This window comes from Crocodylus porosus, unplaced genomic scaffold (assembly GCF_001723895.1).
Source record: "Crocodylus porosus isolate Cpor-Errol unplaced genomic scaffold, CroPor_comp1, whole genome shotgun sequence".
In the NCBI taxonomy this organism is placed as follows: domain Eukaryota; kingdom Metazoa; phylum Chordata; order Crocodylia; family Crocodylidae; genus Crocodylus; species Crocodylus porosus.
Genome location: NW_017728886.1, coordinates 43,684,549 through 43,701,627, shown reverse-complemented (window position 1 = coordinate 43,701,627; position 17,079 = coordinate 43,684,549). Strand labels below are relative to the sequence as shown.

At 45.9% G+C, this 17,079-nt stretch overlaps 1 protein-coding gene across 1 annotated transcript in view; it reads right to left on the bottom strand.

The window, feature by feature from the left end:
* CASD1 (CAS1 domain containing 1) overlaps positions 1-16,832 on the bottom strand; it is a 66,008-nt gene extending 49,176 nt beyond the window's left edge. The window contains exon 1 of the mRNA XM_019533399.1: positions 16,580-16,832. Within this exon, the coding sequence (XP_019388944.1) occupies positions 16,580-16,712 (133 nt within the window). The 5' untranslated portion in view covers positions 16,713-16,832. The remainder of the gene's footprint in view (positions 1-16,579) is intronic.
* Between the last annotated feature and the right edge of the window lie 247 nt (positions 16,833-17,079).

The window sequence follows — 17,079 nt, the reverse complement described above, 5'->3', positions numbered from 1 at the left end:
AAAGGCATGAATTTTTGTAGGCTGTCACAGTCATCTGATGTTTTGTCAGTTATCATCTGACAAAGTAGGCGTGTCTACATGGGCACTACATTTGCAAGTAAATGCTCCTGCAGGCACTGTAGGGAAATGGAAGCAGATTTGCTGCTAATGGCAACAAGCTGCTCTTGCTTCCTGGGGCCCTGCAACAGGCCCCTGCCACCACCAGATGGAGCTGTAAGCTCCCCCTGGGTGCTAGCCCAGGGGCTGGCAGGGTGCAGGGGGCCAAGAGACCTACCCAGGACTGGTGCATTGTTTCCTACCCCTGAGGGGGCTACCTGCTGCTGGGGTGGGGACAATGTTCCCCTGCCCCAGCAGCAGGGAGCTCCCAGCCCTGGCTCCCTGATTGGGGCAGGGGACCTGACAAGAGCTACGGGGGAGGCACAGATCCCTCAGCTGGGTGAGAAATTCATACATTTTTTATTTCAGAGATAGGTGGCAAAAAAAGTGAGAACTGGAATAATAATTACAGAGTATTGACATGTGAACTTAAACTATGCAACAAGAGCCCTCATCTAACGCTCTGGGTAGCATCCCAGACTGATCGAATTTACTGGAAAAAACTCCCTTTCATTTCAATCAAGCCAGGGTTCTGCTGCTTGAGTACAGAGCTTCTTGCACCCACTGAGTGATGTTCAAAAACCTATTCCTTTTAAGAGATGTGTGAAGCCCTGCATGGTGAGACAGATGCACTTGATGCTAATTTCATCCTTTCAGAATAGATTTGAAGCTTTATTCAGGACTTCAAATTTAGGATAAGAGAACAGAGAACCACATAAAGTAAAATCTGAAGTTTATGAGAAAGGGAACTTTAAAAGTAATATTTGTAATATATGTATAGAGTAGTAATTAGCCTAGTATTTACACTTGTTTCTGGCAGAGGCTGAAACAGAACATCCAGAAGTACTTCAGAGAACTCTACTTAGAGCACTTGCAATGATCAGAAAAGGGGTTTTCTTTAGTTTTCAAAGTCAGTACTAAAGTTTGCTACCAAATTTTAAAGAAGAACTCTAACACTGCTATGAATACCTGAACTTGACGACAAAGTAAGATGCAAAGTTCTTGCAACCCTGTCAAGTCTGAAGTGCTTTCCCTAAATTTGTGAGCTTACCACCTCACTCTGACCAGCTTTAATTAGACCAGTGATTCTAAACAAGGGAGATGTGGCAGTCTGGGGTGCTGCAAGACCCTTTTAAGAGCAATGCAGGGTGATGTGTACTATTAGCATGGCTAGATGTGTGAACACTTATATGTAATTCACAAGATAAACCCAGAGATTTCAAATGGGAATCCATGGTGTCAAAACCATTCTGACCTGCTATGATCTTTCCAAGTTCTTTGAAACAAAAGACTTTTTCTATTTTTTTTTTTTTTACTACAGAAAAATGAGTGAAAGCAAAGAGCTAGCACTTTCTGAGTGGAGCCTCAAATCTAAAGAAGTTGAGAACCACCCTATTAAACAAAATTGCCCTGGGTTGATCTGCTTGTTTTTCATTTGAGATACCCATCCTTAACTGGTTCTCTTTACATTTTCCAAATATGCCAACAGTCCGTTGCTCCTAGTACAGCATACTGTGGTTAGTGCAGAAAGGCCGTGGTGGCCAAGATACACAAGTGTGACCAAGGAGACTAAGTGAGCTGTAAGCCAAATTCTGGCCTGGAGTTCTTGTGAGAAACACTTTGTGGGGGTCCATGCAAGCATGATTTGATGCAAGTAGTTTTCCCCATGCAGGACATCTAGATGGTTTTTTTCACCCTAAAGCAGCAGTTCCCAAACTCTGACAGATTGTGCACCACCAGTTTAAAATGATACAACCTTATGTACCAGCACCAAAATTTTTAGTTTAACCTTAAGTACCACCAATTTTTGTCATGTCAAATAATTATAATAAATCTGTTAACGCGTACCACTGACAAGTTGTCTGCGTACGACTGGTGGTACGCATACCACAGATTGGGAACTGCTGCCCTAAAGGAAGATGGTAGTCTGGGTCTGGCAGCAGGCCACAGAGGCTGCTCCTCGATTAGTTTCCCATAACCTTATGCTTCATTTGTTTGGGCAAGTGCTAGTCCCTGGGTTAATACTATAGTTCTGCAGTTTTATTGCGAGTGGGGCTGACTGTGCCTGTGGAAGGAGGGAGGCTCAGAGTGCTAGGGAAATGAACAGGTAGTCCCAGGAAGGGCACAGTAGAGAGAAAGCAGGAGTTCAAGGAAGGACAGAAGGACTTGCAGCAGCACAATAAAACCTATTTTTTGGAGCCGAGTAGTCTGCTACGCTATCTGGGATGTCAGCACCACTCTGATCCTCCCCTTTAAAGAGAAAACACCCCCTTTCTTAGGAGCTAAGCAAAGAAGAAAGAACCCAGAGAAAGAAAAAGGAGGCAGGGTCTCAAAGCCGGAGGCTTGCCCCTTGTGAAGCAACACTGGGGGTTTCAAGGGGTCCTTTGGGAGGGAGAATGAATAAGACTTCTTCTTGGGGAAGCTCTGCCTTGGGTCTTCCCTTAAAAGCAGCATGATCTACGGCAATAGTAAACAAAAAACCGTAAGAAATAACTGGGTTTGTTGAAAGCATGCATCAAACAAGTCTAACTGCCCCCAATGATGAGACTGTGTGGCAGCACATCCAGCCAACTGTAGCAGCAAGCTGGATTGGAAGCACTAACCAGCTTGAGGCCCGAGACTGTTTGATCCAGCTTGCAACTCCAAAACCTTGCCACCTGCCAATATGCCGTAAAATGTTTGAATAGTCATAATGAGGCATTAAGCAAGTTAGCCTGCCTCAAGTTTTGATCTGCACCCTACCTGACTTACAGATTTTCACAGTATGTTATGAAGTATGTAGCACAACAAAAGAGATACTCAACAGCATTTCTGCCAAGCAAATGAAGAGGTGTATTCCATAGCACTTTATCTGGAATAACAACTTTATATCTTAGCAGTAGGTAAATTCTGGGGGGCATTTCACAGGATTGACTTACATCAGCAGCAGGCAAAATACAGCCCACGGGCCACATCTGGCCCACTTAGTCATTCTATCTGGCCCACAGGGCCCCTAAAAAATGTGCACTCCCTGACAGGGCTGTCTCCTTCCACTGGCAGCTTCTGTGGGTGCTCACCAGCCCTGTCCCTGCTGCCAACAGCTTCTGCAGTTGCCCCCCCAGACTCAGGAGGCAGCAGTCACCTATGCCAGGGGCAGCAGGACCCAAAGGAAGCTGGCAGCAGAACTAAACAGCCACAGCAGCAAGTCCGGCCCAACCGCATCCCGAGCCCCAGCCAAAGCCTCTGCCTAGCAGGGGCTTCTGGCCTGGGGCTGTTCCTGCCTCCCTGCACAGAGCAAAATACAGATGGTGGGGGAGGGGAAGGATGGCAGGGAAGGACCGTGAGCAAATCACCCCAGTCCTCAGGGCTGGCTCCTGTGGTCCCAGCGCTGCAGCTGGAAATCACGTGGTGTCGGAGTACAGTGGGCAGGGAAATGGCTGTAGCAGGTAGGACGGGGGGAGGGGCAGTGAACGGGTACGCAGAGTACAGCAACAACTGGGCGGGAGCACAGGGCCTGCACCAGCACACTGGTGCAGCATCAGCACGGCCCAGAGTGGGATGGCAGGAGCATGGGGCCTGGGCTTTCAGGGGCTCTATGGAGCCAAGCTGGCTCCCTCCTCTCCCTGCTTGAGCAGTGCAACCTGGCTCTGTAGGGCCTCTGCCAGGCTGGGCCCTGCGCTCCTGCTGTCCTGCTCTGGGCCCCACTGGTGCTGGCCCCACACACCCACTTGGCTGTCGCTGCGCTCTGCGCACCTGCTCATTCCCCTTCCCCCTGCCTGCTGCAGCCATTTCCCTGCTCCCCCTGCCTGCCATGCTTCAGCATCATGTGGTTCCCAGCTGCAGTGCTGGGACCGCAGGAGAAGCCGGGATGTGGTGCCAGGGCGGTGGGTCAGGGAAGCAACAGAAGAAGGGCAGCAGCGGTAGACAGGGGCCAGTGTCAGCAAGCAGGAACACAGGGCCTGCACTGGTGCCCCAGGGCCAAGAATGGCAGGAGCGCAGAGCCCAGGCTTGCAGGGACTCTGCCTTCTATGTGGGGGAGGGGAGGTGCTGGATATGGGCAAACCCTCCCCCTCCACACAAGCCACAACCCTTCCCAACCACCATCCGCCCCACACTCACAGCCCCTACACCTACACCCCCCCCACAAATCTCTCCTATACCCTCCCCCACACCCCACATACCTATACCTACCCTCTCACAAGACTCAGACTTCATTTTAAGCTATTATTCTATCACTTCTACATACATTACACAAACACATATAAATCAGGACAAAAATATTTTTTGAAATGAAATTAATGAATGTTGTAGTACATGTTTGATTTTTAGAATATAATTTGGTATTTTTCTAGTTCAGAGATGACAAAACCTCTTGCAGAAAGGAGTTATTCCAGGGGGTAAGGGGAGAGACTTCTGATGGCAAAGGCCAGGGGTTAGCATGCGGGATCCTGTCCCAAGATGGCAACCAGGGGGTGGGACGCCAGTCAAAGGCGGGGCTACCCATGAGGCCCTCAATGGCTTGCCAAAACTCAGTAAGCGGCCCTCCACCCAAAATAATTGCCTACCCCTGGCTTATATGCACAAAGTACAGAAGGAAAAAGGCCTAATGAGGCAACAGGCAACGAATACCATACGCCCCTAAGGTTCTGAACAATCACTGCAAAACTCCAATTTACTTACAGACTTGGAGCATGTCTGCAGGGGACACAGACAAAATAAGGCACAGAGTATTCTATTGCAGCTCTAACTGCAAGGCACAGCACTGTCATTTATTTAAGCCATATCCTTCCTACCCTACAGCACCTCATGGTGAATAATGTTCATGCATATATTGCTGCATTTCCCTTTGCTTTCTATGCAGTCAGCAACAGGCTCTACAAAATAAGGGCTGCCTTCACTCTATAACAAACATGGCTCCGAAAAACACGTCTGCTTCCTCAAAAACATTATATATCATGCAAATCACCACAAGACCATCAGGTCCCTCTGAACCAATATTCCACAACTATCACCATGCATTGTTTAAACATTTAGTTTGGATATCAGGAAGAACTTTTTCTCCATGAAAATGCTAAAACACTGGAACGAGCTACCCAGACAGGCTGTAGCACCTCCATCCTTAGACACTATTTAACAGCAGGTTACACAAACGCTTAGTCAGGGATGATCCTGCTTTATAACTTCCTGAGGTCCTTTCCAGGCCCTACTTTCCTATGAGTCTATATAGGAGCACGAAGACATAGCACATTGCATCATAACAGCTTAAACAGACATTGTCTGTTACTGGTTAAACAGTTATATTTTTTCTGATACTGATACATTCATAAATGATATTGCATGGCATTTTTACACTGTTAGTAACCAGAACACCTACATATGTTTATATTGAGCATTTGTTTGAACTTGAAACATAACTAAAATGCAAGTAAACAATTTCACATATAAATATTTACAGTCAAGCAAATGATATTAACTTTTCAGAATCTATTAAAAAGTAACAATATTATTTTCCCCAAGTACTTTCAAATAAAACTATGCAGGCAACTTCTAAACTTCCAGGAAGTCTCTCTTTTATGGCAGAAATAACATGAAACCCACATCATCTGTTAGTAGTTTTTAAATGTGTGATATTAACATTCAGTTTCTACATTTTGGGCTTCACAGAACACAACTCTTACGATTGTTGGAGATATCTATCTATGGGAACACATAGCACAGTTGCTGGCCCCAGCAGCCTTACCTAGGGTCCCAGGGGCCAGGAAAGCTGTAGCTGCATCACGCCTGGAGCTCAGAGCCTGGCCAGCAGCTGGAGCATGGCTCTGGCTGGCCAGGCTCCAGCTTTGGGCAGCATGCACTGTCCCCACATATGCCACCCTACTTTTTTTTCTGCAAGTTTTTTTTACCCCTGGATCTGCAGGGGTCAAATAGCTCCCCTACACAAGGCAGCACTGTGGGAACCCCGTGAATGTGCAGTATGTGGTGCCTCTGACAGGTCAGACCCATCTGCAGTGCCATATACCACAAGGCCACACTCATCTGGATGTGGCCGTGAGGTTTAACAAGGACAAGTGCTAAGTCTTGCACTTAAGATGAAACAATCCCATGCACCAGTACAGGCTGGGGGCTGACTGGCTGGGCAGCAGCTCTGCAGAAAAGGACCTGGGGGTTACAGTGGACAATAAACTAAATATGAGCCAACAGCATGCCCTTGTTGTGAAAAAGGGTAACGGCATACTGGGCTGCATTGGTAGAAGTGTAGCCGATCTACAGAAGTGATTCTTCCCCTCTGCTCAGCACTAGTGAGGCAATATTGGGAGGACTGTATTTAGTTTTGGGCCTGCCATGACAAAAAGGATGTGGCCAAGTTGGAGAGTGTACAGTGAAGGGCAATGAAAACAATTAGGGAGCTGGGCAACATGACTTATGAGGAGAGGCTGAGGGAATTGGCCATATTTAATCTGGAGAAGAGAAGACTGATTGGGTGCTTTAAAAGCAGCTAGACCATTCTCAGTGGTGGCAGAAGACAGAACAAGGAGCAACAGTTTCAAGTTGCAACAAGGGAAGTTTAGGTTAGATATTAGGAAGGACTTTCCCACTAGAAGGGTGGTAAAACACTGGAACGGGTTACCAAGAGAGGTGGTAGAAGCTCCATGGCTTAAGACCTGGCTAGACAAAGCTTCGGCTGGGATGATGTAGTTGGAGATGGTCCCGCTTTAAGCAGGGAGTTAGACTAGATGACCTCTTGAGGTCCCTTCCAACCCTATTTTTTATGATTCTATGAATAGCTATTCAAAAAACGAGCATACATGCATGCCAATATAATGGAAGGGACCTTAGAAATATGGAAAAAACATTCACCAGTTATTCATGGCTTCTTTGCTCATGTATGAGCACGTACACCTGCTGCAGAACAGTCTTACCCTCTCTCAGTACACAGTCTTTTATCAAGCCAGGAACATGCACAATAAAAAATTCAACTCAAGTCACCTCCTATGAGTTTGGATGGTGCTAAAGCTCTGACTTCATTCTTCTACAGCTAAAAGGGGTAACAAGCCACCTGCATCACTGACTCCATAAAGCATTTGTAGGTAGAGACTACCAGCTTGATAAAGAAAAGAAACCAGCCAGTTCCATTCACCACTCAAACTCAATTCTACCCATGTTACACAGTTCAAACTTAATGTCTTCTCTAAATAATGCCTGTAGATATTTGCAAATGATTGAATTATTAGGAAGTGATGTACTGAATAAAAAATTTAAGTGTATGATCTACAATCGGACCTAAACAGGTTACAGGAGTAGGCAGATGAGAATGGGATGGGATTCAACACCGACAAGTGCAAGATGCTGCACCTGAGGAGGAAGAACCAGCACCATACCTACAGGCTGGGGAACTCCCTTCTTGTCAGTACAGAGGCAGAAAAGGATCTTGGAGTCATTATTGATGCCAAGATGAACATGGGCTGGCAGTGTGGGGAGGCAGTCAGGAAGGCCAACCACACCTTGTCATGCATCCATAGATGCATCTCAAGCGCATCCAAGGAGGTGATACTCCCCCTCTATGCAGCACTGGTCAGGTTGCAGCTGGAGTACTGTGTCCAGTTCTGGGCATCGCACTTCAAGAGGGATGTGGGCAACATGGAGAGGGTCCAGATCAGGGGCAGCAGGGCAGACCCTACGAGGAGAGGCTATGGGACCTGAACGTATTCAGCCTCCACAAGAGAAAGCTGAGGGGGATCTAATGGCCTGTTACAAACTAGTCAAAGGGGACCAGGAGGCATTGGGGGAGTCCCTGTTCCCCCAAGCATTACCAGGAGTGACTAGGAACAACGGTCACAAGTTGGAGAGGGTAGATTCAGACTAGACATCAGGGTGGCTAGGATCTGGAATGAACTTCCAAAAGAAGTGGTGCTAGCTCCTACCCTGGGGGTCTTTAAAAGGAGGCGAGATGAACACCTTGCTGGGGTCATTTGACCCCAGTACTTTTTCCTGCCATGGCAGGGGGTTGGACTCGATGATCTGCTCAGATCCCTTCTGACCCTACAAACTATGAAATTACGAGTCTAAAAAGCTACACCATCCAAACCCTGCAATGAAAGCAGAATTATTTTCTTATGATGTATTTTAAACAGCAATCACCTTAATATTCAAGTAACTTTCAGACATTAGTTCACGTCTCTGTAAAGCAAAAACAAAGATTATATGATCCTCCCGTGTTTCCCAGGAGGGATATTCTATCAGACTCCCCTGACTGCATATGTCCAATACCTAAGCTAACTAGAAATCTGACTAAGAAGGTAGATTACAGAATACTTAAGAAAATAATTATTTAAGCATAGGTGACTGAACCTTAATGGTAACAGAGCTGCCATTTGCTAAATGGGCAACTGTAACAGTTCCCAACAGTGATAACCATGTAACACCAAAAGGGCTTGAACTTTGAATCTATAGATTCACAGACGTTAGGGTCAGAAGGGACCTCCATAGGTCATTGAGTCCAACCCCCTGCCCTGGGCAGGAAAGAACACTGGGGTCAGATGACCCCAGCTAGGTGCTTATCTTCTCTTGAAGACCCCCAAGGTAGGAAAGAGCACCACCTCCCTTGGGAGCCCATTTGAGATTCTGACAATTCTTACTGTGAAGAAGTTCTTTCTAATGTCCAACCTAAATCTGCACTCCATCAATTTGTGGCTATTGTTCCTAGTTACTCCAGGGAGTGCACTAGTAAACAGAACATCTCCTATTCCCTGCTGCCCTCCCCTGATAAATTTATAGTCAGCCACAAGATCACCTCTCAGCCTTCTCCTGCGAAGACTGAAGAGATCTAGGTCCCTCAGTCTCTCCTCATAAGGCCTTGCCTGCAGGGCTGAAAGGGACCTCAGAAGATCGAGTCCAGCCCCTCACCCAAAGGGTAGGAAGTCAGCTGGGGTCATAGGATCCCAGCAAGATAAGCATCCAATTTACTCTTGAAGGTGTTCAATGTAAGTGCTTGAACCACCTCCGATGGTAGGCTGTTCCAGACCTTGGGGGCTCAGACAGTAAAGAAATTCTTCCTCATGTCCAGCCTGAAATGGTCTTGCAGTAGTTTATAACCGTTTGACCTCGTCATGCCTTGGGACACTCTGGTGAATAAACGTTCCCCCAGATACTGGTGGTCACCCCGATAAACTTATAGGTGGCCATCAGGTCGCCCCTGAGCCTGCGCTGTTCCAGGCCCCATGGATCCCAGCCTGTTGTTGTAAGGTCTGTTTTCCTGACCTGTGATCATGACGTGGCTCTTCTCTGGACTCTCCCAAGCTTCTCCACATCATTTTTGAATTGTGGAGCCCAAAACTGGACACAGTACTCCAGCTGTGGCCTCACCAAGGCCGAGTACAATGAATCCATGCTGATTTCCTTTCAGCATTATTTCCCTTGCTGGGCTCCCACAAATGTGATCCTTAATGATTTTTTTCCCCAGAGGTTTTTCCAAGGATAGAGGCAAGACAAATTGGCCTAGAGTTTCCCGGTTCCTCCTTCCTCCCCTTCTTGAAAATAGGGACCACACTGGCCCTTTTCCAATCCTCTGGGACTGGACTGGAGTACCATGAGTGCTTGAACAGCTGTGCCAGCAGCTCTGCTATGACACTGGCCAATTCCTTCAGCATCCTTGGATGAAGTTCATCCGGACCCACTGATCTGAACACATCCAGCCCCTCCAAGTGCCCCTTCGTTAAGTCTGCACTAACAGTTGGTGGGCTGTTGGGGTCCCTCCTATGTCTGTCTATGGAGATTTGTCTTGGTCTGTGTCTAGGAATACAGATGCAAAGAACTCACTGAAGAGCTCGACTTTGTCCCCCCACAATTGCCCTAATTTGTCCTGTAGGGGTCCTATGCTACCCTGTGCCTTCCTTTTGCTCCCTATATAGCTGAAGGCCTTCCTAACTGATTCCCTGCAAGTGTGAGCCAGAGAGGTATACTCCTCCTTGGTAGCTACCTTGTTTCCCCAGCCTGTATACCACTTTCTTGGCCCTTAGGCTTTCCTGGACTGCCCTGTTCAACCAGGAGTGTTTCTTGGCCCCTTTGCCCCCTTTTATAAGCAATGGGGTTGTCTCCTTCTGCACCCATAGGATCGTTGCCTTGATGAATGACCACCCTTCCTGAACCCGTTTCCCCAGTGCTCTTGAGCTTTAATGCCACAATAACTAATCTCCTGAGCACACTGAAGGTAGCCTTTCTGAAGTTTAGCACTTCAGCTCTGTTGGTTAGTTTATCTACCCTTTGCTGGATAGTGAATTCAATCAATCAACGGTCACTATCGCCTAGGTTATCTTGTACCTGCAGATTCCCCACCAGGTCATCCCCTATAGCTAAAACCAAGTCCAGCAAGGTGTTTCCCTTAACAGAATCATATACCTCCTACAACAGGTGGAGGTCCTGTATGCAGGTTAAGAAGCCATGTGAGCAGTTAGATTTGGCTGACTGCTCCTCCCAGAAGATGTCAGGGTAATTTAGGACACCCATAACAACCATATCTCTCGACTGTATGGCCTCTGAGAGCTGTCTGGAGAATTCCAGGTATAGCTCATCCTCCTGGTGGAGTGGTCTATAGTAGACCTCCACTAACAAGTCCCTTTTCCCCCCAGTCCCCTTGTATCCTGACCGTCAGTACCTCGGTCTGGGCCTCCTCTGATGCCATCTTGATTATAGACAGTGTACATTATTCCTTAACATAGAATTCTTTAACCTGAATACTCACTTTCAATATCACATGGGGGAAGAGGATCAAAACTTTTGTACATATAGAAATATCAGGCCAAACAATTACACCTTTTCCAACTCCTGGTGCCGAATCTTTTAATGCCTGAGGTCAGCAAAGCAAGGTGTTCTCAGGGATCATTAGAGGTGTTATCAACATCTGATGCCTATCTTCTAGAAGTAGACATAAGAACTTCTGTTAGCATGCCATAAGAGCTTCTTTTTGTACAAGATGGAGAACTTGAAGGAAAAAGAAAAAGGAGTGTGACAAAGGAGAAAAGAGTGATGGAGGAAAGGGTAAGACTAGATTTAAAAAGGAAAGAGCACAGCAGAAGAAAATAGGAGAAAATTAAATGAGAGAGTGAGACGCAGCAAGCTACTAAAAATATTGTCTCCTGTAGGGTCATGGACAACAGAAAAGAAAGGAATCACTTGACTAAGGAAACAAAGAAACTAGGAAGCAACCCTCTCTTTGAAACATTAGATCCTATTTTTAATCATTAATGAAAAGTGTTCCTTTTACAAAGTCACAGAAAAAAATGAGTGCCAATCTGTAGCCAAAATAGAGGAACATGTCATCATTTGCTTCCCTAAGGATTTGGCCGAAATACCAAAAAGAGTGTGATAGTCATAAAGTTTTGCATGCATGCATACTATTGCATGGAACGTTTTCTCATTCTTTGAATTATATTGTGGTTTTTCATTTTTTTCTTTATTCCTTCTAATTCCATATATCTTTTTATTGTAAAACTTCTTTAGTTAAAAAAACATGTTTTATAACCAATTATCTAAAAAAGCACTTACCTTGCATTTGCTTTAATTCCATACTTTTTGTCAAATGCAAAATAGCTTTAAGTTGTTCAGTCTGCATAGAAAATTCAATGGGTCTTCAGTAAAAAGGCAAAAATAATTTTCACTAGTATTTTAGAATTATGCCTTTGAAACTTAAACCCAAAGACAAAAAATGCATTGCTATTAAATTAAAAGTATTTTGTAAATAGTCAACTGAATGCTGTCTATGAGACAGTTTCCATACCAAGTCTTCATACTGAGTGTGTATCAGTTTAGGCTATCATAGGCCACAGTCCTGCAGTTACACACACAATCAAATTGACACAGGCTAATGAAAAAACAGTAAGCTGAATGGACTACTTGCATTTTAACATCACTCCTCCCATTTTAGCCTCAATTTCATAATTTCATATTATTTTTATGAAAATCCCTCATTTTTTTTTCCAAGAGGTAATGAGCACAAGTTTACTATAATTCAACAGAAAATAGAATCTAACCAAAATATTTACCTCTCTACAAAGTTATAAGTTCCTTAAAGGGCATGACCAAATGAAACAACAAGTGTTAACTGAAGCTGTGATGCTACAAACAACTTAACCTTACCCATATGATTATTCTGAGTTTTTACAATGAAACAGATTGTGATTTGTATGCCGTTCCATGTTGGCCTCCATGCCAATACTAAATTCCTGAACATTTCTCAAACAGAAAATATCTTTCTGGTATAAAAAGAGTGGATATGTGGTACACTTATTAAAAATACTTTCACTGGTAATAAAAATTGTGGAAGCCATGGTATAAACAAGATACAATTCTTTCCTGCTGAAGACAGGGACTCAATGGCTCGTATTATGGACAAACCTTGTAGTTTACCCAAAACGCTACCCAGCACAGCTTCGCAGATAAAGCTGGGAGTATTTCTTCTGAAAATGTTCATTCCTATTTACAGAATAAGCTTGATTCACAGCAAAGGAACAAAAACTTTCTAACTACCCAATGAACAGCTAGCAGTGAAAGTTTTCCTGTGTTGACCTTTCAATGAACCTCAACATTGACTGACTACTTCCCCAGATGTAAGGGCAGGTCAACTTCTATACTCTCTTAGCCCTTAGGTCTTCTACTAAAAATAAATAAATAAATCTATTCCTCACCATATATATTTTCTTCTATCTGCCTTTATTGAAGAGGACAAGCATTTTGAGTTTGAATAAATTATTTGCATAAAACAAAAGCAGACAGCAAACAAGATTTTTAAAGCGGTATAACTGCTTCAGTCCCAAATATGATCGATACCACAACATTTATACAGGTATAATTCCTAGTGTGAATGAAGTTATGCAGGTTCTAATTACAACAGATTGTTGGACTGACTACTGGTTCTTATCAACTTACCTGCCAGGAAATCTGTCTGTACTTTTCTAGTTTTGATTGCTTTTTAACAAAACCCATCACCAACACCTTTCTAGCAAATGACCTATTATGCATATATACACATACATTATGCACTTAGGATAATTTCTTTCACCTCTGAGCTCCAAAAGGATTTTTTACTCCTTTTAGTTCCCCAGTCTTTTCCTTTTAACGTGCCTTTTAATAAATGTATTACAACCTTTCATTATTTAGAGCAATATTGCAGGCATAAGCAGGGCAAGGTTTTCTTCATCTGCTCCAAGAAAGGAATGTCTACCTGAAGCCTCCCTACCTAAAGCCTCATTTGGGAAGGCTAGAGAGCACCTTTATCTTAGAGTAAATCAAGGCCCACATGGTGGCAAAAGTGTAATAGGACTAAAACTTAAGTGGAATCCCAGAAGAGAATTCTTTTAAATAAGGAGATGAAGAAGTCTCATCTGAATTGTTTACAAATGAAGAAAAAAAGGAGTCAGTTCCTAATGCGATTTTTTTTTCAAATTTAAAAGTTAATAATAATGTAAAATGTCTGCATGTTAGAAACCCCAGAGTTCAGCTTTGTTCCACAAAGCTGAATGTATGGCTATGGGATCATGTATCTTGGATCTTGTTTTGCCCAATATGGAAGAACTTGTTGAGAATCTGAAGGTGAAGGAAAACTTGAAAGGAAGTGATCATACAACAAAATTCATGATTTTGAGTGGGAAAGCATACGGTTAGCAGAACTAAGATACTAGGTTTCCAAAGGGAAGATTTCAACCAGCTCAAGGAAATAGTAGGCAAGGTCCTGTGGGTAGACAGACTGAAGGATAAAAGTGTCCAGGAAAGCAGACAACTTCTGAAGCACATAGTATTTGAACCTCAGTAAGAAACTAGACTAGCACAGTAGAAACACAAGAATGGCCAGAGGCCAATGCAGCTGAACAAGGAACTTCTTGGATGACACAAAAAAATCAAAAGGAAAACCTACAGGCAATGGAAGAAAGCACAAATAGCAAAGGAAGCATACCAAGAAACAGCAAGTATTTAAAGGGACAAAATTAGGGAAGTGACGGTAAAAAATGAGTTGCTTCTGGCTAAAGATATTAAGGGCAACAAGAAGGGGTCCTATTATATGCTAGTCAGAAAAGGAAGTTGTGGATCTGCTGCTAGAGAACCAGAGTGAGTTATTAACAGAAGATAAAAAGAAGGCAAAGCTGCTTAACTGTTACTTTGCCTTGATCTTCACACGTACACTAGCAAAAAATTACGTAGAACAGAGGTTCTTACTACATACCCCCTTCCAGATTTACCAACTGCCATTGTACATCTACCAGCACATATTTTTTAAATTTTATATAATTATCATATTTTAACGCCTTAAATGACAATTATTATTGTAATGAAAATTAAGATCTGCCAGTTTCTACAAAGTACCCCTCCCCCACAACAGATTTCTTGTGTACCGATACCACAGCTTGGGAACCCCTGTTATAGACAAAGAACGGGGAAGGCTGAGAATCATGATGACATCTAAATGAGTGTCAGAGAACTTTTGATTAGCTTGAATGAATTTAAGTTAGCAGGGCCTGATGAACTACATCACAGGGTACTCAAGAAACTAGTAGAATGCGTCTTGGAACCCCTTGCAATAATATTTACAGAGTTGTGGGAAATACGCAAGGTTTCAGACAACTAGAAAAGGGCCAAAATACTGCCATGTTTATAACAGGCAAAGGGGAGGATGCAAGGAATTGTCAGGCTAACTATATAATACCCAGGAGGCTACTGGAGCAAATTATAAATAAAGCAGCTTGTAACCACCTGGAGGAGGAAAGGTTAGTTACTATGGATCGGTTAAGAACAAATAATGACAAACCAATTTGATCCCTTTCTTTAACAAAGTAGCTAGCTGGGTGGAGAAGGAAGAGAATGAAGTAGACATAGCGCACCTAGACTGGAGCAGGGCTTCTGATAAAGTCACACATGATATTTTCATAAGCAAATTTGAAAAACATGGGCTAGATAACACTTCTGGCTCATTAACTGCAAGCAAAGGGTCAGTGTCACAATTGCAAGAGGTTTTGAGCAGGTTTTCACAGGGGTGTCCTGGGCCCAATGCCATTTAACATGATCATTATTTGGACGATGGAATAAAGAGCTCTCTCATTAAATTTTCAGATGACAAAACTGGGAAGGATCGCAAATACTTTTGGAGGACAGAAGTAGAATCCAAAATGGTCTTGACAGATTGGAATCTAGAGACAATACAAATAAATTGGCTACGGACAACACAAGACACATGATACAACTAGGGAAGAAGAACCAATATACAGTGAAGGATAACTGGTGGGTAGTAGCATTGCTAGGAAAGATGTAAAGGTGTCAGTGGGTCAGCCTCAAGAGAGTAAGCAATGTGGCAGTTGCAAAAAACCCCCCCAACAATACCCCACAACTTATCTGATATTAGAGGCAGGAGAAGCAATACTGTAACAACTCAGTGCTGGTTAGGCCTCATCTAGAGCAGTATTTCTCAACCCACGGGGTCATGACCCAAAAGTGGGTCGCAAGAATATACGAAAAGGTCACGAACAAACTTTAAAAACGGGTCAACAAACTTAAAACATGGATTCTCCTTTAAAGGAGAAAAATGTGGGAAACTGGCTGGCAGAGTTCCAGCCCACAAGGGGCTGCTTGCGCCCCTCCCCCCCGCACACACTGGGGGGCTGGGAGTGGTGGGTCAGGAGGGAGGGGCGCTGGGTCTGGACTGGCCACAGATGTTAGAAATGGGTCCTGGTACAAAAAAGGCTGAGAGCTGCTGACCTAGGGGATTATGTGCAGTTCTGAAATGATGTGAAATGGGAAGGGTCCAGCAGGCAATAACAGTGATAAAAGGGCTGGAAAGCAACCCATGCAAATAAAGGGGGAGAGAATTAGGAATGCTTCGCTTGGAGCAGAGGCGGCTAAGGGGGGGGACATGGCAGCAGCCTCCAAACACCTGCAAGTCTTCTTGAAAACGGGAGGACTGTTCCCGCCTTGCCGCAGAGAGTAGGAGGCAAAGCAACAACTCCAGGCTGCAGCAAAGCAGGCTTTGATTAGATACCAGCAAACACTGTCCTTACTGCTAAAGCGCTAAGGGGAATAAACTGCCCAGAGAAGCTGCAGAACCGTCTTCACTTAGACTTTTCAAGAGGAGGCCAGATCCGCGCTGGGCAGGACCCCTGCCCCCACAGGGGCTAGAGCAGACACCCCGGAGGGACGTCTCATCCGCCATCGGGGCTCGGCGACCGCGCAGCACAGGTGGGAAGCGCTGGGGCCGTCCCCGGCCCCTCGCTGCAGCCACCGCAGCTCGGCGAGCGGGCGGGTCCGATGCCCTTCGCGGCCGCCTGGCCCCGGGCCCAGCCCCTGATGAAGCAGGCGGCTCCCCTGCCCGTCCGCCGGCTCGCTCGGCCCTGGCGGGGCACAGGCCGTGCCGGGAAGCCGGCGGCGCCCCCTGGGGCCAGGCCAGCCGCGTGCCAGCGGGACACCCGCCCCCGCTGCCTGACTTAAGCGGCGCCTCCCCCCTGGCTCGGGGCCGGGCCGGGCTCACCTCCGTAGCGGCGCGAGGCCGCGTGGCAGGCGGCGAGCAGCAGGACGGCGCCTAGCGCCAGCGCCTTGGCGCTCCTCACGCTGAAGTAGTGGTTGATCTCCCGCTTGCCCAGGGAGTAGGCCAGCGCCGCCATCTTGGCTCCTCCATGACAACGGGCTGCGAGAGCGGGCGCGGGGTCCCCGGCGGCGGCGAGGGGGAGCGAAGCCTGCTCCGCCGCGGCCGTCACGGTCCCCGACTGGGAGGAGCCGCCACGGCCCCGCCCCGCCCGGCGCTGGGGCCCGAGGGAGGGGCCGCCCCGCCTCGGGGCAGCGTCGGAGCCGCGCTCAGGTCGCGGGAAGCGGCCGCAGGAGGTGCCTGGCGAGAGCAGCGGCGGCTGGATCTGTTTCGGGACCGCCGGGGTGGGACGAGATCTGTCTATCCCCGAGCAGGACCCGGGGAAGCTGCCATAAGGTGTCTTCTCGTGATAGCTTCTCCCATCCCGTCCTGCTCGTCGGTAAATC